General features: G+C 39.0%; 1 protein-coding gene across 21 annotated transcripts in view; it reads right to left on the reverse strand.

Moving 5' to 3' along the window:
• CADPS (calcium dependent secretion activator) overlaps positions 1 to 23,558 on the reverse strand; it is a 452,259-nt gene that overhangs the window by 320,509 nt on the left and 108,192 nt on the right. For all 21 annotated transcript variants that reach the window (XM_089518937.1, XM_089518931.1, XM_089518899.1 and 18 more), the window contains exon 3: positions 20,682 to 21,014. In XM_089518937.1, coding sequence (XP_089375063.1) covers positions 20,682 to 21,014 — 333 coding nt within the window. The remainder of the gene's footprint in view (positions 1 to 20,681; positions 21,015 to 23,558) is intronic.

A 23,558-nucleotide genomic window follows, 5' to 3' on the forward strand; every position in this document is an offset into this window, starting at 1 on the left:
CACTCCAAGGGAGTTTGTTCCACTGTCGAACAGCCCTTACTGTCAGGAAGTTCCTCCTAATGCTGAGGTGGAATCTCTTTTCCTGGAGCTTGCATCCATTGCTCTGGGTCCTAGTCTCTGGAGCAGCAGAAAACAAGCTTGCTCCCTCCTCAATGTGACATCCTTTCAAGTATTTAAACAGGGCCATCGTATCACCCCTTAACCTTCTCTTCTCCAGGCTAAACATCCCAAGCTCCCTAAGCCTTTCCTCATAGGGCTTCATGGTTTCCAGATCCTTCACCATTTTAGTCGCCCTCCTTTAGAAACACTCAACATCCTTTTTAAATTATGTTGCCAAGAACTGGAAACAATATTCCAGGTGGAGCCTGACCTGAGCAGGCTTCCCTTGATCTAGACACTATACTGCTATTGAATTAACCTAAAATTGCATTGTCCTTGTTAGCTGCTGCATCGGACTGTTGACTCAATTTGTGGTCTACTTGGATGCCTAGATCCCTACACATGTAGTCTCGTTCAGCCTGGTGTAGTACCTTACATTTCTAAGTGCAGTACCTTACATTTCTCCCTGTTGAAATTCATTTTGTTAGCTTTGGCCCAGCTTTCTAGTCTATTCAGGTCATTTTGGATTTTGATATTGTCCTCTGGGGTATTAGCTATTCCTCCTAGTTTGGTGTCATCTGCAAATCTGATAAGTAAGCCCTCCAATTCTTTCATCCAAGTCATTGATAAAGATGTTGAATAACAATGGGCCCAGGACAGAGCCCTGTGGGACCCTACTGGTCACTTCTCTCCAGGATGAAAAGGAGCCATTATTGAGCACCCTTTGGGTTCGGCCAGTCAACCAATTACAAATACATGTAACAGTTACCTTGTCTAGCCCACATTTCACTAGCTTGTTTGCAAGAATGTCATGGAAAACCCTATCAAAAGCCTTACTGAAATCAAGATATACTATATCCACAGCATTCCCTTCATCTACCAAGCTGGTAATTTTATATATAAAAAAAGAGATTAGATTTGTCTGGCATGACTTCTTTCTCTGAAACCCATGTTGACTTTTTGAGATTATGGCATTGCTTTCTAGATGTTCACAGACTCTCTGTTTAATGATCTGCTCTAGAATCTTTCCTGGTATAGATGTCAGACTGACTGGACGATAATTGTTGGGAACCTCTTTTTCACCCTTTTTGATGATTGGGACAACGTTTGCCCTCCTCCAGTCTGCTGGGAATTCTCCTGTTCTCCAGGAGTTCTCAAAGATTATTTCCAATGGCTCCGATATTACATTTGCCAGTTCTTTTAATACCTTTGGATGTAGTTCATCTGGTCCTAGAGACTTAAATTCATTTAGGTTAACCAGGTATTCATGTGCTATCTCTTTACTTATTCTGTGCTGAAATTCCCCTATTGTGTCCTCTGTTCAATTTCCCTTAGGTTGAACACCCTTTTCCTTTTCTGAGAAGACTGAGGCAAAGAATCATGTTATGCATAAATAAACCAAGTGGATAATTTTCCATTACATTATGAATAATCACATTACTCTGCATTGCCCTGATGGTAGTGCTGGATTTTTGTTTTGTTTTTAATCTCTTAGGAAATACGTAATCCTACATCCTAATTTGTTAAAGCCCTGACCAGTTATGTATTGGAACAAACAGATACTGTGGCTTAATTAATCATTGGCAGAACAATTCAAGGGAAAAATGATGCATATATATTGGGTTACGATTTATATCTTGCAGGCCATTTTTATGTGGTTTCTGTGTGTCTTCCAAGTTATTTTGGATTTATGGTGACCCTATGGCATAGGGCTTTCTTGGCAAGACTTGTTCAGAGTACGTTTACCTTTGCCTTCTTGTGATACTGAGAGAATGTGACTTGTTCAAGGTCACCCAGTGGGTTTCCATGGCTGAGTGGGGATTCAAACCCTGGTCTCCAGAGTCCCTGTCCAACATTCAAACTACTACACAATACTGTGTCTCTGGAGATTGCTGTCCTGTATCTAAATTGAAACTACAGACAACTCAATGAACTACACTGAAACTACAATGGAAACTCAGGGAACTCCACTGAGTTTAATGGGAGAAACATCCTAGTATATCAGTTTAGGATAGCACCTTTGCCTGTATGTGTGTGTGGTTTTTTTTTCCATTATGAGCTCAACATATACCCACACTTCCCCTGGTCTTTCTGAGATGTTCTGTGCCATTTTTATGAGTATAACTTGCTTAAGAAGCAAACAAAAAACTAGCTCCAGTCTACATCTCTACATCAGGAAACAGTTAACACGACACCACACAGTTACCAGGGAAGTTCACCAGCACAAATCGGCACTTCTGCAATAAATTTCATGGCTATGAACTGCTAACACTGGTTCAAAACATGCTGCAAAAACAATCCAGTCTGAGACCACTTTACCTGCCCTGGCTCTTTGCTAGGGAATCCTGGGAATTGTCGCTCATTGTGGCACCAGAGCTCTGTGACAGAGAAGGATAAATGTCTCACAAAACTACTGTTCCCAGAATTTGCCAGTCTCAGACTGGATCATTTCTGCAGTGTATTTTGGACCATTGTTTCTTATATCCTGTTGAGAAAAAAAGGAGTTGGCTGTGTATAATGGAAAAGTAAATTCCACCCAATCATTTCTTTATAATTACATACACAGGGGATCTGTTCTGGACACACACACACACAGACACCGCATATGGAAAAGAGTGTATGGGGTGTGTGCTTGCGGTGGCGTGGGTATGCACCCCATTACTTTTGCAGGGGCTTGCCTGCTGCAAAAGCTCAAAGCCATGGAAGGCAAGTCCGCCTATGGGGAGGGATGACTGTAATATGATTTTCAGGGCTATGTCTGCCTTTGCCTCTCTGTACACAGGGACATAATGGAGAAATGCCAACTTCTGGAATTATATTAGACACAGGAACACCCTAATAAAGATATCTTTCTACTTTGCATAATTTTCTCAGATCATCTGGGAAGAAGCAGACCATAAATGCATTGAAGGGTTCACTTTTAGGTGACGGTAGGACAGTAAAAAGGTGCAGGGGAATATGTACTTCTCATTTTAGCTCATATTTTTGGGCAATGAATGGATGAAAATGTTATAGAAGTACATTTTAACCCGTATGTTATATATTGAACCAAACAGGATCTCCAGCTAAAGCATCCTCAGCAGGTAGTTGTAACGTCCAGCCTCTTTTTGAAGACATCAAGAGCAGGGGATCCCCACCACCTCTCTAGGGTGGTCAAGAGCTTCCTTCTAATATTCAATCAAAATTTACTCCCCTATAGCTTAAAATCATTAGACCTGGACCTATCCCCTGGGCAGCAGACTTGCTTCCTCTTCTCTGTGACAGCCCTTGAGGTATTTAAAGAGCTCAATCATGTCATCCCTTAGTGTTCTCTTCACCAAGCTGAACATTCCTAGCTCCTTCCACTTTTCCTCATATGTTTTGTTCTCCATAGTTCTTATCATCCTTGTTACCCTTCTCTGAACCTGATCCAACTTATTTCTATCCTTAAAATGAGGCTCCCAGAACTGAATGCAATACTCCAGATAAGACCTGACCAGTGCAGAATATACAGTGGGGATGTTGCCTCCCTTGACTTGGAAACTATACTTCTATTAATCTAAGTCAAAATTGCATTTATCTTCTTTGCAACAGCATCACATCGCTGGCTCATATTCAATTTATGATCAATAATAATCCCAAGATCTTTTTCTTATGTACCATGTTTTCCCATCCTATACCTGTGCATTTCTCTCTACTGAATTTCATTTTATTAATTTCTGCCCAATGTTCTAGTTTAGAAAATTTTAAATTTTAAATTCCCCTTCCCCACCGCCATTCCCTTCTCCTTTTGTGTCGTGTCTTTTTAGATTGTAAGCCTGAGGGCAGGGAACCGCCTAATTAAAATAATAATAACTGTAAGCCGCTCTGAGAACCTTTAGGGCTGAAGGGTGCGGCATAAATACCGCAAATAAATAAATAATAAATAAGTGTAGATCCTTTTGAATTCACACTGTTTTTCTAGGTCATTTTGAATTCACATCTTTTATACTTGAACTAAATAGCCAGGTGTGTGGGATTTTTGTCGGTTTGTTTGCATTATATATGTGTTAACTGAAGCACTGAAGCACAATAGAAATTGCACTAATGGAGTCATGTCATTATTCTTACAGACTACCTGTCTGGCAGATACATTCTCAGTATATTTTAACAGGGTCCATTCCTAATAATAGTTTTGTGTCTATCCAGAGTTAGAGCATCTCCGCAACAAAATTAAAATGAGTGTTCCTTGCTTCTGCATCATTCAGGAGATAAGCAAAACCTGCAAGGGTTTTAAAGTGCACTTGAAATAGACTATAAGGGTGGTAGGTGCAAGAGAATAGGATTAGAAGAGAGCAGAGGCCTAGTTTCTATTCCTGGCTCTCACCTTGCCTCAATCTGTGACCTTTAGTAACTCAATTCACTGCTGAATAATATGTCTTCTTTATCTTTACTTTGAACATAACAAAACTTCAGTTCAATTGTGAGCATACTGCATAATGCCTAGACAAAAAGCTTTTGCTACGTGGAAGTTCATATAAATAATGACGCAGCATCTTTTCATGAGGCATAAAAGAAAATCAACATAAAAGGAGGGGGAAAGGAGAAACTGTCTTCTTAGATCTTTCCCAGATACATCTAGAAAGAAATCTGCTTTTGTAATTAAACTGTTGACACCAGGGTCCTGGATCTGCTAATCCTAAATGCATAAAGGGTTTGTCGATATACTTTTGGAAGCAATGGAAACAACAGCACAGTTAATACTAGTATCTTAATCCCAAAGTCTGAACTTGATGGTTCATCCAGCTTTGTCAAGAAAGCTAAGAAGTGCTTAGCTCCTCCCTGCAAAATTTCACACCCATCTATACTAAAATCCAAAGCTTATGCAACCACAAAATCACTGGCATAGGGTTGTGGTGTGTGAAAATCCAAGCATGACCAACTGGCTGCTATAACTCTGCTCATAGTATTGTATAGATAGCTGTGCAGAACACTATTGCATTCAGAGAGACAACCAAGTGCATGTTTTTTTGGTTTTTAAAGTGCCATTCTATATAAACCAAGGGAGCAAAATTCTATGTTGAATCATTAAAAGCTGGACAGTTTCCTCTGCTTCCAGGTTCACAATCAAATTTTCATACTCATTCACACTTGGCTTCTTTTGTATTCTTTTAGGTTTAAAACATATGCTATTTCTTTACTTTTATTTCATCAAACAAAATTATTGGCAAGGATGTCTCCCCTCCTTACTGCCAGCATTGTTGTAGTATCCATTAGAGGTATCCTAATAAATAATAATAAATAATTCTCTCACCATATTTCTATTACCCGGTTTCCCGAGAGGTTCATAATACCTCTTGGTTCCTTCATCCCAAATCCTGTATTCAGATTTCAGATTTGAACTGTAGTTGTCCCTATGCCTGGAACAGCATCCCTGTTTCTAGCCAGTCTTGACCTTCCAATCCATCATCACTCAGTTCTTGTGCAAAAAGTCTCACCACTTTCAGTATTATTTTCTAACTAACTAGCACCAGTTAAACATCTCAACTTTCTTTAATAGGTTCTCTCAGGTAACTTTGGCCTTCTCTCTGACAATTTACATATTGGAATGCTCTCAAATTTTCCCATCAACTCATAAATGAGATTTTTTAAATAAACATTTCAGGACCTTCTTGCAAGTTTCACAAAACATTTTTATGTAAAAATTGAGATTTTGTACAAACAAGTCAAATGCCTTTTGCACATAATTTTTCACAATAATTTTTTTCACAAAAAATTGACCACAGGGAAAAGACTAGAAAATGAACAAATGCTCATTTTGTTCACACTCAGTATCTTTATAACTTCTGTATGAATTTAATTCCAGAATTTCTTCCCTTTTTGGCATTCCCACCATTTGTGGTAGAAGGTACCTCTTTTTCCTGGACAATGCCAGCACTCTCTCTTTAGATTTTTGTCTTTTCCCATTCTTGTAACATAATTAGTCTACCAATATCTTGGGCCCATCTTACCATATAATTCTTTCATCTTCCATTTCTACATTCACAGCAGAAATGTATATACCTCCGAGATCAGATGTTGATTATCATATAGTACTAATTGGCCAAGTTCAGATTTTTACCTCTCAATCCCATTCCAAATTTTCCCATAATTTGTCTGTACAAGTACCAGTTACATCACAGGCCTTCTTCTGTCAGTTCTTCCATTGTTTTCATTATGTATTTATCTTTATCCATGATAACCAACTGTTCATATGTTACCCACTTAACATCTTTGATTTGTCCTCTTTTATAAAATGCCTCATTTACAGAAGTCCGTTTTGGTATTCTTCGTACTAAATGTGACTTATATTTCATCCATTCTTTAAGTAATTATTTCCTTATATAGTGATTGTTAAAATCACTATTTGCTTTGCTTTTATCATATATTAAGTAGGCATGCCAGCCAAACTTAATTTTTGGGACTTCCTGCAAGAGTTCTGCATTCTTTATTCTTATCCATTCTTTATAGCATGCATGGTAATGCATTTTTAAATTTTGTAGGCCCAAGCCCAGATAGAAGAGCTTTATAACTACTTCTCCTTTCATCATTTTGCTCCAAAGAGAGCAGCAAATAAAACTGATAAAATGCTGTTGCATTGTGTTAAGAAGCAAATGCACTGTTTTGTTTTTGTTTTTTTTAAATGGAAAATGAATACTATGGTAAAATATAATAAGTTTTACTACCGCGTTCTATAGTAAAGGTACTGGTAAGTTTTTGCTTTGTTTTTAGTACGGAGGAGATAGGAATGAATGTACGACTGAGCTGGATTATAAGAATTACTAAACATTTTGAATGATTTTCTTAAATTATTATTTCTGGACTTTTTCACTAGCATTTTGATAGCACTAAATACGTTGGGTTCTTTTTCTCTCTCCATAAAATACTTTGGCTAAAATACTTTTTTGTGGCACAACATTCTTTTGGGTGCCAACACCAGCTTTCCTCCATAAAAGCCCACCTAAAACAGAGACGATTGGCAAGAACTGGTTTTTAAACTCTCACTGAAGGATGGAACATTTTGTGGCAGTTTACAATTCTTCCACTGGGTGTCTCAGTCTAGACATCATTTCTTAAGGAAAATAAAATGTGTAAATGTTCTTTACACCCTTTTTAGAGAGTGTACTTATAAAACTGTGCTTTTATAGATGGGTATATAAAGAGGAATACGGTGATAATATTTTCCCCACATGCTCATTACAAACTCAACCTGTTCCTTCATACATTTTGGGAACAGGATGATTATAGAGCAGTATATTGTTTTTCTACAAATTAAATTTTGATTTAAACTTATTAAAATGCTAACTCAGAATACTGGCAACTCCTAGCTGTTCATTTTAAAGTTTTATTCTGAAAATATTCAGTCTTCCAGAGACTCAGGAAAATGCATTGTATACTTAGATATTTTTAAAAAATGTGCACATAGTAATTTAAATGCATCCTAAAATCAAGATTCAGAATTTAATAATTTAGAGCAACTTCTGTTGGAAAGTTTCAAACTTAATATTAATATTAAACATTTGATACATTTGATACATTTTTGCCACATAATGGCATTCTTCTTGAAAACGGGACAAAGCTGACATTTGTAATAAAAAGACAGGACGGTCTGGAAATATGATAAACATGGTACTGTCTTGCTTAAAATGCTAAGTACGATCAGTGTACCACTGAGCAGAAGAGGTGAGAAGCCAAGCTCAGCTGTGACTCTCTTTAGGGACTGTTTTAGACAAAGTCTTTTAAAAATACACCCTGCTGCATTCACTGAATTTGACATGATATCATTCTCCATCCAAAATCTTCCCTTATTTTCACACCAATTCTGCCATTTCCCCCGTTCTTTTGAAAACAGGTGAAGGAGAAAAAGCAACATGCATTCTGGTTGCTGTAGTGAGCCAGCCATTTGAAACAACTAAGGCTCAGTCTAAGGTTATCTGTTATCATGAAGCAATATTCTAAAATTGCTTGAGCCACATCCATGGAACTGTCTGTGCAGAAGGCTTCACATTTTGCATCACACTTCCAGCTGTGACTTCCCTACATGGACCAGAAGACGCTGTTTACAAGAGCTGTCAGGTGACACAGAAAATTTATCCGGTTTTACTTATCGCTAAGCTGCTTGACATACTACCACTATAAACAGTTCACTGAAAGGAAAATATAATGCAGAATACAGTTGAAACAACATGGTTCCAAATTAGTGACTGAAATGGCAAGGGCACTGCATTTTTTAAAAAAAATCAGAATGCAAAAGCAGATCTAAGCCACTGTTATTTGAAATGTTTGGATCAGAGTTGAACAGAAATATAGTTGGCCTTCTGTATCCATGGATTCTTTATTCACGGATTCAAGCATCCACAACTTGAAAATATTAATGAAATATATAAAGAATCCTTGATTTTGCAATATTATATAAGGGACACCATTTCACTATGCCATTATATTTAATGGGACTTGAGCATCTACAGACTTTGGTATCCATGGGGGATCCTAGAACCAAACCCTAGCAGATACCAAGGGCCCACTGTTTCAGGAACACTTTGGGTAATGCCAAACTAAATGTTTACCTTTTCCAACAACTGCTGGTATTCCTTTGGAAAACCTTTGTGTTTGTTATCCTCATTTGCCATTGCTCTCACTTGCCTAGTGAGATAGCAAATCTGATTTTTTCTGATTTTATTTATTAACCTTCATTTACATTGGTATTTCGGATGCAGCATATGTCATGTGATTTCTCATTAGAAGGAAGAACTCATGTGACTACACTGTAGAAATAATGCAGTTTGACACCACTTTAACTACCATGGATCCATCCTATAGAATACTAGGATTTGTAGTTTTATGAGGCACCAACACTTTGTGGCAGAGAAGGCTAAAGACCTCGTAAAATTACAAACCCCAGGATTCCATAAGATGGAGATACAGTACTGAAAGTGGGTTCAATCTGCATTATTTCTACAGTGTAGATGCACCCCAATTTAGAAAGAAGGAAGAAGCACCCAGCAGAGAACATCAGTGCTGAGGAGTCTGCAGCCAATAGAAAACAATGACACTGATGAAATATAAAAAGGGATGGCACATCCATAGAATGTAAGCCAGGAAAAATGTCTATTGTGCCAACATTAGTTTTGACCAGAAAATCAAGCACTGAATAATCAACATAATCGCAATTTGAATTTAATTCTCACTCGGTCTCTCCCCCCTCCTTACACACACAAACACATACACATGCACAAATAAACAGCATTAAATCTATCTGAGAGTAATTGGTTTGTTGATGCCTTTAGGAATGTTTGAGAGTGGCTTTATCAGTTGCTACCTGACCATCTGTTTGGCAGACTGAGGGTAACGGCATAGAGATTGTTACAATCACCACTGGGCTCATAGCTGTCTGCTGAAGCACAACATCATCTCTGGATTAGGGCCAAAACAACCTTCTAGAACTACTTCCCATTGGGCTGTATAATGAAATTATCAGAATTCAGATTTTACAAAGCACAATTAAATGAATGGATGAATGAGATTCTAGGAATAGCATCTTTGGGTGATAATCATAATACCAAAACAAATGCCTGAAAATATATTATTTTCATATATTATATATTATTGATCCGGATGGTTTTACACCAAAACATTAACCATGCCTATAATACATGAACAATATGTAATCTAACACAGGTAGGTAATGCAAAGAAAGATATTTACTGATTATCTGTTCCTAGATTCAGATAAATCATTTCATTGTTTCAGACAGGAATTTCTGAGGGCTTATTTACATGCATCTAATGTTGAGGACACTTCCTTGAAATAGATAAGAATTACACATGCACATCCAAAGCAGAGCAAAACAAAACAAAAGCATAATTTTCCCTGCATTAGACAATATCCTAAGTATGAGACACAGATGTCAGGATTGCTTTGTTGGCTGGTTGGTTTTGTCCTTCACTCTCCTACATGGACCTTGCAGTGCACTGGGATAACTAGAAATACATGTTAAGAATTTTCAGTATAAATAAGTAAATATGCTGATACATTATTTTTATATTTGATAAAAGAAACATTTATCAAAATGTAGTAAGTCCATTCATGGGATGTTGGTGTGAAAGCCATAAGCTGGTGATTTTCCAATGCAGCAGGTTATCAGGATCCACCTAGAAGCCAGGTACCCAAGAAATAAGCTGCTCAGAGGTGAATTCTTTCCCTATTGACTCTGACAATGGCTGCATCCTCACAGCAGAAATAATACATTTTGGCACCAGTTTGGGTCAATGCTATGGAATTCTGGGAATTGTAGTTTTGGGAGACTATGAAGATTTTCATACCAGCTCTAACGTGCTGGTAAATGACCTCTAAAATGTTGAGGAAGTGCATGTGTGTGAAAGCTAGGTGCACTTCCTCATCGTCAAGGAATCGTCGGCTCCCTCTAGTGCAGAGGTTCTCAACCTTTGAGCCTCCAGATGTTTTGGACTTCAATTCCCAGAAGTTCCAGTCAGTATGCTCAGTTTTGTGAGGCACCAGCACTCTTTGGCAGAGAAAGCTAAAGGCATTGCAAAACTACAAATTCCAGGGTCTCATATGATGGAGCTACAGCATTTAAGCAGTATCAAACTGCCTTATTTCTACAGTTTAGGTGCACCCCTAGTTGCGCACTCCACCTTCCATTTCCTTCTTTCAACCTTTTTATTTGGTGTTGAGTTCAAAATGCTTTTGCATTCAGTTAACTCATTTGAGGGGGAACAGGGCAGAATCTTTTCCTTCCCTGTAGATTCAGGCAAAAGCAAACTGCTTCAACCTCTCCTAGGTTGTGTGTCCTTCCCTATTAATAACTTTTGCCATCTTGACCACATCTGAGTGTTGCTTTGCCACACATGTTCCAGTTTTCATCCATGAAATGTGGAGGGCATGATTTCACTGGGATTAATGCCCTGCGCACACATATGTGTTTCTCTTCACTTTCTTAGCTGTTACATGACTATGCATTTCTGTCAATAAAAGAAGTCATAGCCAAGACTCAGATGGAACATCTCAGGTTCTGAACTCTTGGTTTCTAAAATTAAAAATAAATGTCTTTTTATGAGTAGCTTCAGGAAGTAATGCAGGAAATGAGCTGAAGGAGATAGAAATAAACCCACTGAGAGATCTAATGAGGGAAAAAGGTCTACTAGGCCAAGCACAGGGCATTGCAAATTGCAATCACAATTTTATCTTGCTTGGGTATTATCATTTTAATCTCCACATATAGTGGTCTACCCCCTCCCTCAAAGTAAATCCTTATGAAATAGCTAAAGCTTTCATGATAGGGCTAGGACTACAAGCACTATTTTATTTTATTCTTGGAGAAGGCTTATATAAGATGCTCTCCTCTAGAGAATCTTTCTTAATTATCATCCTTATCATACACATATTAAAAATAGCAAAGTAATCCTTGTGTTAAGTGTTTGTGTTCTCACCAAAATACGTACTTGTAACAAAACTCTAATTAATTGTAGGCTTGCCAGTTTAATGAGCAATAAAAGAACATAAATAAAGTCAGGCACTGCTTCATACCCAGGCAGTAAAGCTGACAGCAAAAATTTTGCACTCAGAACAGGAGTGAACCCACCCTCATAGGAAGCTACTTGCTTTCTTTCGAAAATGATTGTGGAACACAGAGGTTAGTAATATTGTTTCATATAGATGACATTATATTGTAGCTTTTCCAGCTGGTATGAAACAATGGTTTCAAAGAGAGCTAAATGGAGAAATTACATCAAAGGAACATTGTTCTTACACATTAAACCAGACTAGAGTATTTAGTCGGCACATTAAAGGCAATGCTCTAGCTTGAAGGCCAGAGCATTTCCAGCCTAGTACCTCCACAAGTAATGAACTATGACTACACCTACCATCACCAACAACAATAGCTGGCTGGAGAAGATGGAGCTTGACAGTCAATGAAAAGGACAGGCACAATCTCAGGATGCCCATGGAATAAACATTTTATTCCAAGAGGGGGAAAAACCCAAATCATTTTTGCCAGAAAATATTTGTAAGACTTTCTTCAAGGAAAGTAATTTGACAGTCAACTTGCAGAGATTTCTGAAAACCAGGTTTCAAAAGCAAAAGACTGGCAATTGACAGTTTTCAGAGCAAGAGGTAGGACCTACCTTGAAAACTATCATTTGGCATTTGCAAGTTTTGCAGACAAACATTTGGGAAATTCCTGCAGTTTTCATGTTGTTTCATCTTCATTTTTTCATCAGGTTTCATTGATCTCAATTTCTTATGCTTTTGGAACATGCAGTCCACCATATCTGGAGGGCAGCAGCTTGGGTAATGTTTTTAAAAATCAATTTACAGACAGTTTTTACTTCCATGTCTGGGGTTTTATCATCATGTTTGCATAGACTACTCAGTTTAAGCATATAAGATCTGCATGCATATGCACTTATAGAAATGTGTACTTACAAGGTACACTGAGAAAATGGCACTAGTTGGCATAATCACCATTTCTCCCCATTCATCCCTTAAAACCAGAGTGTGGAACAGTTACCTTTTGGAAAACAAGATCTAGAATCATGCCACCAGCTATTATCTCAAGCTCTAGTTAAAACATCAACACAGCTCCAACCAACCACAGAGTTTTGAACTCCAGTAGTGAGGTGCAGAAGATGGAAGTAATTGTTAATGCAAGTTACATGGACATACAGCAGAGCATGTATTCACACATACCAGTAGTTGTGACAAGATGTTTTTTGGCAATACACATAATCACCAAAGACATTAGATACAACCAGAGCAAGGAGTTGGCTTTCTTTACTTTTACCCAGTGGCTGGCAGTAAGTCACATGGGGAAAAATAAATGTGCTTCACACGAGGCTCATGCTTCAACAATGGCAGCTTGTGGCTTCCATCCCAGTTGGGTATTGAATGAGAGACTGCATGGCATAGTGGTTTGTGTACTGGACTACAACTCTGAAGAACAGGGTTATGTTCCCAGTTCAGCCATGAAACCCATTGGGTGACCTTGGCTAAGTCACGTGCTCTCAGCCTCAAGGAAGGCAATGACAAACCCCCTATGAACAAATCTTGCCAAGAAATAGCAATAGCAATAGCAAGTACATTTCTATACCACTTATTGGTGCATTTAAGTGCTCCCAAAGCGGTTTACAAAGTGTTAGCTAAGCCAATTTCCCCCAACAATCTGGGTACTCATTTTAGCGACCTTGGAAGGATGCAAGCCTGAGTCGTGCTTGAGCCTTTTCACTGGTATTGAACTCGCAACCTTATGGTTTGTGAGTGAGTGGCTGCAGTACAGGCATTTAACCACTGCGCCACTAGGGCACCACCAGAAACACCATGATATGTTTGCCTCAGGGTCACCATAAGTTGGAAATGTCTTGAAGGCACACAGCAACCACCACAACCAAGGTGCCAACCCATTTTCCTAATTCTGTTCCATACCTTGATTACCTCTTTTAAAACTAGACAACACTCTTGAGTAGATTTATCACCTCACTGACATCAGAGGCATCATTATAAGATGGGGAAAAGGAGAGGGGCAGTTTCCAGATACTATGAATTTTAAAGGAGGTGTTCGATATTATCAACCCTCTCCCCCAAAGGGGTCCTTGCATTTGGATTAAACCCCAGAGTGGATTTGCCACTACACAGTCATGGAAGCCATCAACTGTCTCTATGTTGCAATGGGAACAAAATCAGCCCAATATACCTCTGCGCCCATAGTACAACATAGGAGGCACCCACTACATGCATATACATGACACAATGACAGACATTTTCCTATGCTGTATAATGCAATAGGAATGCATAGGACTACTCACTAACTGTGTGAGAAAAATATCTCATTTTTATTTAATTGATATTTATTCCAAATCATCATCTATGTGTAAGACCACATGCCATGGTTCATTATATTAATACTTAAGAATACTTAAGAATGATTAAATAGGTTTCAGAGATCCCCTGTACTGTTTAGCAGCAGAATTTACCCATTTTTTTTTTCAAAACCAGAAATGAACTTGTGTCTTTCTCTGAGGATCCCAGGGGCAGAAAATGATTTCACAAATCTGCTACACTTACTGATTCCTGAACTCAACTATTCCCCTTTGCATTGGATGGTAAGCTTGAAATGCAGGCTACACTGCAAGCAATGCAGTCAGTTTGACCAGATGGTGTCTAGTGAGAAAGGATATACTGGCCAGTTTCAGCTCCTCTGAGGACATGCAGACCTCAACACTAATATTATCTAGGATCTGTGTTCTTCCTCTATCCTTACAGTCCCCGATCTATAGATAGCAGAATCCTTATGGCCTCTGCCTCAGTATTTTATAACCTTGCTATTTCTGGATGTATTATGTATAATGTGACACGGGAGTAAGAAATGTGCAGAACTGTAGAAGAAGACTAACAGAGGAAACCACACTATGCAGGTCCTTCACTCTAGAAATGGAGTGGGAGGCAGATTTTTTCTTTTGAAAAGGAGGACTTATCAAACTGATACTTCCTGAATAAATATGCAAACCAAAATGCAGTTACTTTTACATATTTCCAGTTCTTAGAGAAAAAAGGGTACAAAAGTTTCTATATTAAGGCAAAGTAGACATAAAGCAATGTATGCAAAAGTTTTATATTACTAGAAAACACACATAGTTTGCAAATAGGTTTTCATGCAAAACCTACATGATGAGGGAATAGACAGGCTGAGCTAAAAACTGGATAAAGGACAATCAGAGAGAAGCTGAGATGACTGATTAGTTCCTCCTGACTGCACATAAAATCCAGTTCTGGTGGTGTATACCCAAAATTAGAAATCTCTTTGATGTGACCTGTCTCCCTCTTCATTTCCCTAATTCTATCCTTGATTCTCTCCTTGGCTGGGCAGCAGAGTTATTAATCAGAACAGCAATGCCCACTCTGTTCTTTTGAACTGTGGGATATTTCTCTCATTTTTGACTTTGAAAAGGAGGGAGATGAAAAAGGCTAGGAAATTAATCTATTCATGAAACAAAAATAATCTCTGTCTCCTGGAAATGAATATGTAAATCTGGGAAGCAAAGTTCAAAATCACTGAATTTGCTCTAAAAAAGATATACACTGTTATGAGTTTGAAGGACAAAACAAAATGTTGGAATCAAAATTGTTACCTTAGTATGTGAAGGCTGACTCCCTATCCCCTGGTTTTTTGTGGAGGAGAGGGTCCCCACATATGAGAAATTCATGAATAGCTGCCATCATTACCCCCCAATCCATTGGCACCCTAAGTTGGCATCAGAGCTAAATGTTGCTGGCAGGTCTGTTTTTTCCCCTTTATAACTCTGACTTTTTCCAGAGCTCTTCCTTTCCCTCACTGCAGACGAGAAATCTCACAAGCAGAGTTGCCAATTTCTGGGGAATTCTCCGGAATCCGGGGAATTCAATTAATCTCTTTCTGGGTATTTTGACTGAATGATAATAATAAATATTGGGGAATTCCAGGGATTTTGGTAAAACATTCTGGGGATATATCTTCGAGGCTTGTTGGCAATACTGCTCACAGGTGCACCAAGCAGGCAGGATGAGAACAATGATGGGAAAGGAGAATTTATAAGGGGAGTTTATAAGGGTAAGGTCTTTATTCTAATAAGAAAAATTACAACATTCTATTAAGTTATCACCCTTATTTTGGATTCTTGGAAAAACCTATTTGATACTCTTTCTTGAATGCAGTCAAATAGGCTCACAGATTCTACTGATGTTACCCACTAAACCAAAACAATTAATCATAAATTCCATTTATTGTTGAAGATCACATTTGACATTTCTGTGAAGGACTCTACAGGGTTTTGTTCAACCTCAAAGTTACTAGCAAAAATGGAATCTAATTCTCTCCCCCTCCACACATATTTCCACAGAGTTGCCTCTGCAATTTATTTCTTAAAGTAACCTTTATGGTCACTGTACCCTGAAGGCGCCAAATGCCATCAGATCTTGGAAGCTAAGCAGGTTCAACCCTGGTTAGTGCTTGGATGGGAGACCACCAACAAATAACATGTTCTATAGGGTATATTTCAAAGGAAGGAATTGGCAAAGCCATCTCCGAGTATTCCTTGTCCAAGAAAATCCTATGAAATTCATGGGGTCACCATAAGTTGACAGGTGACTTGAAGGGCCATACACATGAACAGAGTCAGAGAAAGAGAGGGGGGGGGTATCATACATCTTGGATCATCTGTACAACATAACAAAATCTCTTATGTGGCTAACTAAATTCTCCCTCGCCACTTATACATGAGTAAACATTCTGTTCTCAAGTTTACCATGGCTGGGGAAGCTTTATGACCCTTCAGTCACCCAGCCTATACCACTCCATCCTCAACTCATGCCATTGACCAGCACCAGAACACAAATGAGCTAACACAACAGAGAGAACAAAGGCAGTAAAACCCTACCCTTAAGAAAAAAAATCTGGACCCGAAGCTTTCAGAAAACACCTCTATGGCTACATCTGCACTGCAGAAATATTCTAATTTGACACCACTTTAACTGCCATTGCTCAGTGCTGGGGTATTCTGGGATATTGTTGTGGAATCAGAATTCTCTGACAGAGAAGCCATGTCCTTTATTTCACACCCAGCATAGTAACTCTCTTCACAACTTCCATTGCCAGCTGATTAAATTTTACTGGCTTATTTATAAGACTGATATAAAGGGAAGAGGTTAATGCGAAAGGATTGAAAAACTCAATGGCGGACTAGTTTATTCAGCAGGTGTTATATTCTCTTCTTCTTCCTCTTTTACAAACCATGTCCAGCATTATTTCATGTATGCAGATCACCATATTCTCTTTCCAATAAGCAGAGACCAAGGACATACGGAGAATGAGAACATGTAATATGGTAGATGCTGAATTTCACTACATAGAATCATAGAATTGGAAGAGACCACAAGGGCCATCCAGTCCAATCCCCTGCCATGCAGGAAATCGCAATCAAGGCATCCCTGACAGATGGCCATCTAGCCTCTGCTTAAAGACCTCCAAGGAAGAAGACTCTACCACTCTCCAAGGGAGTGTGTTCCACTGTCAAACAGCTCTTACTGTCAGAAGGTTCCTTCTAATGTTGAGGTGGAATCTCTTTTCCTGTAGCTTGCATCCATTGTTCCAGGTTCTGTTCTCTGGAGCAGCAGAAAACAACTAGCTCCCTCCTTCATATGACATCCCTTCAAGTATTTAAACAGGGCTATCATATCACCTCTTAACCATCCTTTCTCCAGGTGAAACATCCCCAGCTCCCTAAGGTTTCCAGACCCTTCACCATTTTAGTCACCCTCCTTTGGACATGTTCCAGTTTTTCAACATCCTTTTTGAATTGTGGAGCCCAGAACTGGACACATTATTCCAGGTGAGGCCTGACCAAAGCAGAATAGAGTGGCACTATTACTTCCCTTGATCTAGACACTATACTTCTATTGATGCAACCTAAAATTGCATTGGCCTTTTTAGCTGCCGCATCGCATTGTTGACTCATGTTCAACTTGTGGTCTACTTGGATGCCTAGATCCCTTTCACATGTAGTTTCATTCAGCCAGGTGTCCCCCATCCTATATCTCCTAATTGACACACCATACAAACTACATACTTACCCTTTACTGCTTTCTCCTGAGTTCCTTACAAGTGACATTTAGCACCAAATACTAGTGGAACCAGATATACACTATAGCTGCAGCACCAGCACTCAATGCCAACATCACCTACTGGAAAAAAAACTGTCAGGGCAAAACCACAGCTCTAGATTAAATGGGAAATTGGCATATGTCTTGGAGAAATTGAGCAAGAGAATCAAATGATTGAGCAATGGATAAACAAAGGCTTTATGCAAGCTCCACTGAAATCAATGGGAGAATAGAAAGTTTGTATGTGGATGTGGGTGTCCCAGAAGTCAATGTGTAGAGAACAAACAGGAGGGTGAGTTGAATTTTGGCTCTTTCTTACATTGCAATTTCCATATCTTTTGCCATGTTGTTATCCCCTGAAATTCCTGGTTTTCTCCTTGCATCATAACACCATTTCACTTTCCTTTTCCAAGTCAGATATCATAGACTACTCAATACCTCAGAGTCTCCAAGCCTCACATTATCAGCCCTTCCTTTGTCTTTTCTGTATCCACCATCACTGCTCATTCTCAGACTTTACTGTCTGATGCTGCACTTGGCTTCCTGTTTAATACAGGCCATATTGTCTTATTGTTTAATATTGTCTGTTTGGTCAGACAAGGTTGCATTGCACACTGCTGGTTCTATAATTAAAGGAACGGTTTCTAGTGGGGCTGTTGGCTTTTAAATTACGTATTACGGACCAAAATGAAGAAAGGGTCTTGTTAATCTCCAAGAACACACTGATGATGGCTTATATTAGCATGGACAAGTGTACTCTAGTCTCTGTCCCATTAAGGTCTAAAATCACAGAATCGTAGAGTTGGGAGAGGCCTCAAGGGCCATCCAGTCCAAACCTCTGCCTGCAAGAATATACAATCAATGCACTCCTGGCAGATGGCCAACCATTCTCCATTTAAAAACTCCAAAGAGACTTCACCACACTCAAAGGCAATGTATTCTATTTTCAAATAGCTCTTCCATAAGGAATTTCTTCCTAATATTTTAGGTGGAATGTCTTTTCCCGTAGTTTGAATCCACTGTTCTGTGACCTAGTCTCTGGAACAGCAGAAAACAAGCTTACTTCCTCCTCAATATGAGACCCTTTCAAATATTTAAAGATAGCTATCATGTCATTTCTTAACCTTCTCTACTCCAGGCTAAACATATCCAGCTCCCTAAGCTACTCTTCGTAGGACATGGATTCCAGAACATTCACCATTTTTGCTGTCATCCTCTGGACATGCTTCAGCTTGTCCACATCCTTCTTGAATTGTGGACACAGTATTTCAGATGAGATGTGAACAAAGCAGAACTGAGTGGTATTGTTCCTTCTCTTGATCTAGACATTATATTCTGGAATACTTATTTTGTTCATGCAAATAGCAGCAGCAGTGATACTCTTAAAAATTGTTCCTCAGACAATCTCATCCTTATCTGCTTGGTTGTAGTGAGGAAGATATTCTGTTCTTTATCCAGACAGAGGAAAAGAAACAGGCAGAGTATAACTCAGCTACAAAATCAGAACTGATGAAATCACATGTAACTGGTAACCCTTAATAACGTCCCACTGGAATACATGTCAAGGAAAGCAAGTGGGAAAAACTAGTGAATCAGCACCACTGAAAGACATCTCCAATATCAGAAAAGATTAAACAAAAGAAGCAATTTTTGAGTTGCAACTAAATAGGAAGCTTGATGAAGATGTAAGAAAGTAGATCCCACAGACCAGAAGCCCACCCTCAACCATGATACTAGTAGCACAGGAAAGGTGAATACAAGGTCCTTTTAAAAGTTGTTGGATGGATGGCAAGTCTAGCTAGCCTCAGTTATGAATATCTGAAGAGTCACAAATCCTCCACCCGTATGAATATCTGAAGCATCACAAATTCCCCATCCCTGTTGTAATGTTTATAGAGACCAAGAGAAACAATTGCACATCTCTACTTCAATTCCAGAATGCCATATGAAAAGGAACAGATCACATCCCATCTTAAAAAATGAAGATGTAGCCCTTTCTGTCTCCTTGCTTGGAGCACCAGGTGGACTTCAGATTTCTTCAGATAACTGTAGTTTCAATTTCTCATAGCTACCACAATAAACACATTAAATTGGTAGTTGTAGTTTCCCATTTTGTCCAAATTGGGAAACTATTACCTAAGTCTAATTGTTGGTCACAGCTAAGGCAGTACTCTTGAATCAATGGAACTTACATAAATAATTGACTTAAGTTCCCTTTTATTTCATGAACTTTATCGCACTGCGTCCTTCCTGCGTCCTTCCGTTCCGTTCTGAGCATGGAACGGAAGGAGCAGGGACGAGTGCAGAACGAGTGGGGGACAGATTTTACTGCACACACCTGTCCCTCATTCGTTCTGTTCCCCCTCTCTTCCATTCTTAATCCGTTCCAGAAGGGGAAATTTTTGAGAACTGTTCTGAACATTTCTCAAAAAGCATTCCCTCTGGAACGGAATGGGCAGGGAAGAGAGGGAGAACGGAACGAGTGAGGGATGGGTGTGTGCGGTAAAATCCGTCCCCCACTCGTTCCGTTTCCTGCCAGGCTGTGCTGAGAATGGCCCTCAAGCCCAATGTGATAATCTTCCATGTGTCTACTCTACTTGGGACCATGAAATGGATTCAGACATATGGTTACCTGCATTAAAATGAGTCAGGATCTTGTTCCACACCTGGAAATCATATCTCAGGAAAAAGGTGGAATATAAATTCAATAAAGAACTGAAATACAAATTATATCATTGCATCTCAGTTTTGATGTAAGAGGAAACTGTTACTCGAAGACTCCAGGTTTAGCCATTGTGTGCTGCATGCCCAGCACAAGACTTCATACTTAGGCTTAATAAGCTGGTAAGGAATCCCTAGAACATGGAAAACACAATAACAAGAGTAGAAATTCACCTTTCACAACCAGACCATTGAGCAACAGGGAGCCTTACCTGACATGCATTGTACAGAAGCTGGTGCTCAAATTTTTTGATTCCCAGGATGTTTTGGAACATCTCATATAACTGTTCCTTGCTGAGAATGAGCTCTGAAGCAGCACTGGCCGTCATTCTGGCTTGTGCTTTGCGTGGATCCTCTTCACCTCGATATATTGCATCAAATTTGGCCATCCAGGAGCTTAAGACAGTCTCCTTGCTGAGGCCATCAATCTCAGGAAGGCTACGGACCCTCTTTTCAATATGCTTCTTGAAGACTTCCCGAGAGTCATTAGCAGAGAATCCACCACTTTGCACCATTCTGGCAACACGGTCACTTTTCAGAAACACCTGCAAGTAAAGGAGATACAAAAGAAAATACTTCTTGATCCCTGTAGATTGTTTTGGAACATCTTGGTTGTGAAAGGACTGGAAGCTTGTCTCACTGAAAGGCCATATGCTTCCCTACATATCATTGTTCACTTATGTGACACCCTCTCCACATCATTTTCATAGATGAATTTTATGAAGGGCATAGAACAGAAGCCATACAATGCCATTTTTAAGGGGGAGGGAAGTGGGATATAAATAAATATAATAAGATATATACATGTGATGAAGTTTTTTCTCTTAAAATTTTTTCTTTCCTAATTGGGACTTCGGTAACCTTTGTGAAATGGTATGACATTTTAAGCTGAACACAGAATTTGGTAAAAGTCACTACATAATCATATTCAGGTTGTGCTGATCTTCTCTATTTCTCTCTTGGGCCATTCAAACATGACAAATTTCTTATAATCAGTGTTTCAGTGTAGGAAAAAGTGTGTAAACCATATTAAGAATAATGCATACAGGTACCTCATTGCATGTTGTTGGAGAAGGGGCTGTGTATGCATGCTGGGTGAACATGCAAAAATAAACAATTACAGTCAGCCCTCTACATTTACTGCTTTGACTTTTGCAAACTTGATTATTCACAGATTTGATTAATATGATCTCTAGGAATCTCTAGATCTTCCAATGTGACACTATGGTCAATATATATCAGAAGATGCACTGGAGGACCTAGAGATTCTTAGAAAGAACACTTCTCTAGGTATTTGTAAGTCCTCAAGCGCAATTCAACTGCCAGCAGATGTTGACCACAGACTTCTGCTGGAGGATCTAGAGATTCTTTCAGGTTAAAAAAATAATAGTGGGATTTATTTGCAGTTTTTCCACTTTCACTGGGATCCTGGACTCCTAATCCCACTGAATGTTAGGGACTCACTGTATATGACTGTCATGATCTATATCGCATAACAGGTCAGATGACTGGTATACCTAACCTAACACTTTCTACTCAGAGTGACATTAGTTCTTCAGCTTCCCAAAATGAGTTTTTCTCTGGAGTTTATCACACAGGAGGAATTTCTCTTAATTTCAAATGAAAAGAAAGTGGGGCCAGAACGCATTCCCGTGAATTTGCTAGTTCAGCGAATTTACATGAATTCGAATTGCATTCGAACTGACTTCCCATTGCCCGAAAATAGCTTGCCATTGCCTGAAATTGGGCATGGTAGTCTATCACGCAATAATGTGAAACCTCATGATTATGTTTGGGCTGGCTTCCCATTGCCTGAAATTGCGTGTGGTAGTCTATCACGCAATGACATTAAACCCCATGATTGCATTTGGATTGCCATTGGATTCTACTTCCAATTTCCCTTGTCTGATAAATTCCTCTATCACTGGTTACTAGAGCTTTTTAAATGGAGGTGCCCAGGATTAAATCATCAGCACACAAAAAGGACCTCACTGATATATAGTCTTGTTGTAGAGTACTGGTATAGGTACAACTTTCAAAATAACAACCAAAGCTATAGTTTGAACGTTTTAGGATGGGGGTGTAGCTATGGGGGCTATGGGCAAAATGAGAAAGTTGTTCTGCAAATATTAATTGTCCCTCTCCATGAAATTTTCCTTCAGTCCCCTCATTTCTAGAATTGCAATATCTTAAAATGTCTATTGAGTGTTTAGAAATACAATCTAGACATTTCCATTAAATTTCACAAGGAAATAAGCAGGCAAAGATCCCAAGAAAATGCTAACACAGCTGAGTCTATGTGTGAATGATTTTGAATGTCTCACTCTACAATTTGAGGACTGGAAGAAAGTTTTGTTTGAGATTTAAAATTCTTATTTGGGAGGCAAAGTCTTCATTCCCCCCCCCTCCCCCGCACCCACAGTTGAACCCATGGCATACTGTATTTTTATTCCATAGTTTAGCAGTAACTGAATTAAATGTATTTAACTCCAGTATGATTTCCACCACCCAGTCAACCAATTCTTTTCTTCTGTACAAATGATTATACAAACCTTTGGGATAACCAAATTGGCCATTCAAATATACTGTCCTCCTCACACCTTGTAGCTAACCAGAAACAATGTAAAGCACAGGAGGACATATTGAAGGACATAGCAAACATGATCTCATTATTAGACAAGGTGGAATTAGAACTTCCACCCTCCAATATGCAGCATAACGTACTTTCCCACATACTGTGACCAGTCAAGAACATTTTGGCAACATTTTAATTTAAAAATGAAAAGAAAATTGCAGTGAGTGGCAGGATTCTGTTTCCAAATCAGCTACAGTTCAGAACCCTGTTACTCAGTAGAGACCGGTGTGAGAAAGGCAATCTGTATTTCATGCTATTCTCAGGGTCTCCTTTTATCACTCCATGCAGGCATATGGAGTACAAAGCAGAGGTCAGATGCTGGGGATGAAAGGCATCTGACACTGTGACAGCCACTTGGAAGAGTGGGGGAGGGGGAGGATGACATTTTTTCCTCCAGTATTCACCTGTCAAGAATGACCTCCTTCTAGAATAGGTTTGAAAAAACTTAAAGAGA

The sequence above is a fragment of the Sceloporus occidentalis genome, unplaced genomic scaffold (genome assembly GCF_023333645.1).
Source record: "Sceloporus occidentalis isolate IW3139 unplaced genomic scaffold, rSceOcc1.0.p SCAF_1, whole genome shotgun sequence".
NCBI lineage: Eukaryota > Metazoa > Chordata > Lepidosauria > Squamata > Phrynosomatidae > Sceloporus > Sceloporus occidentalis.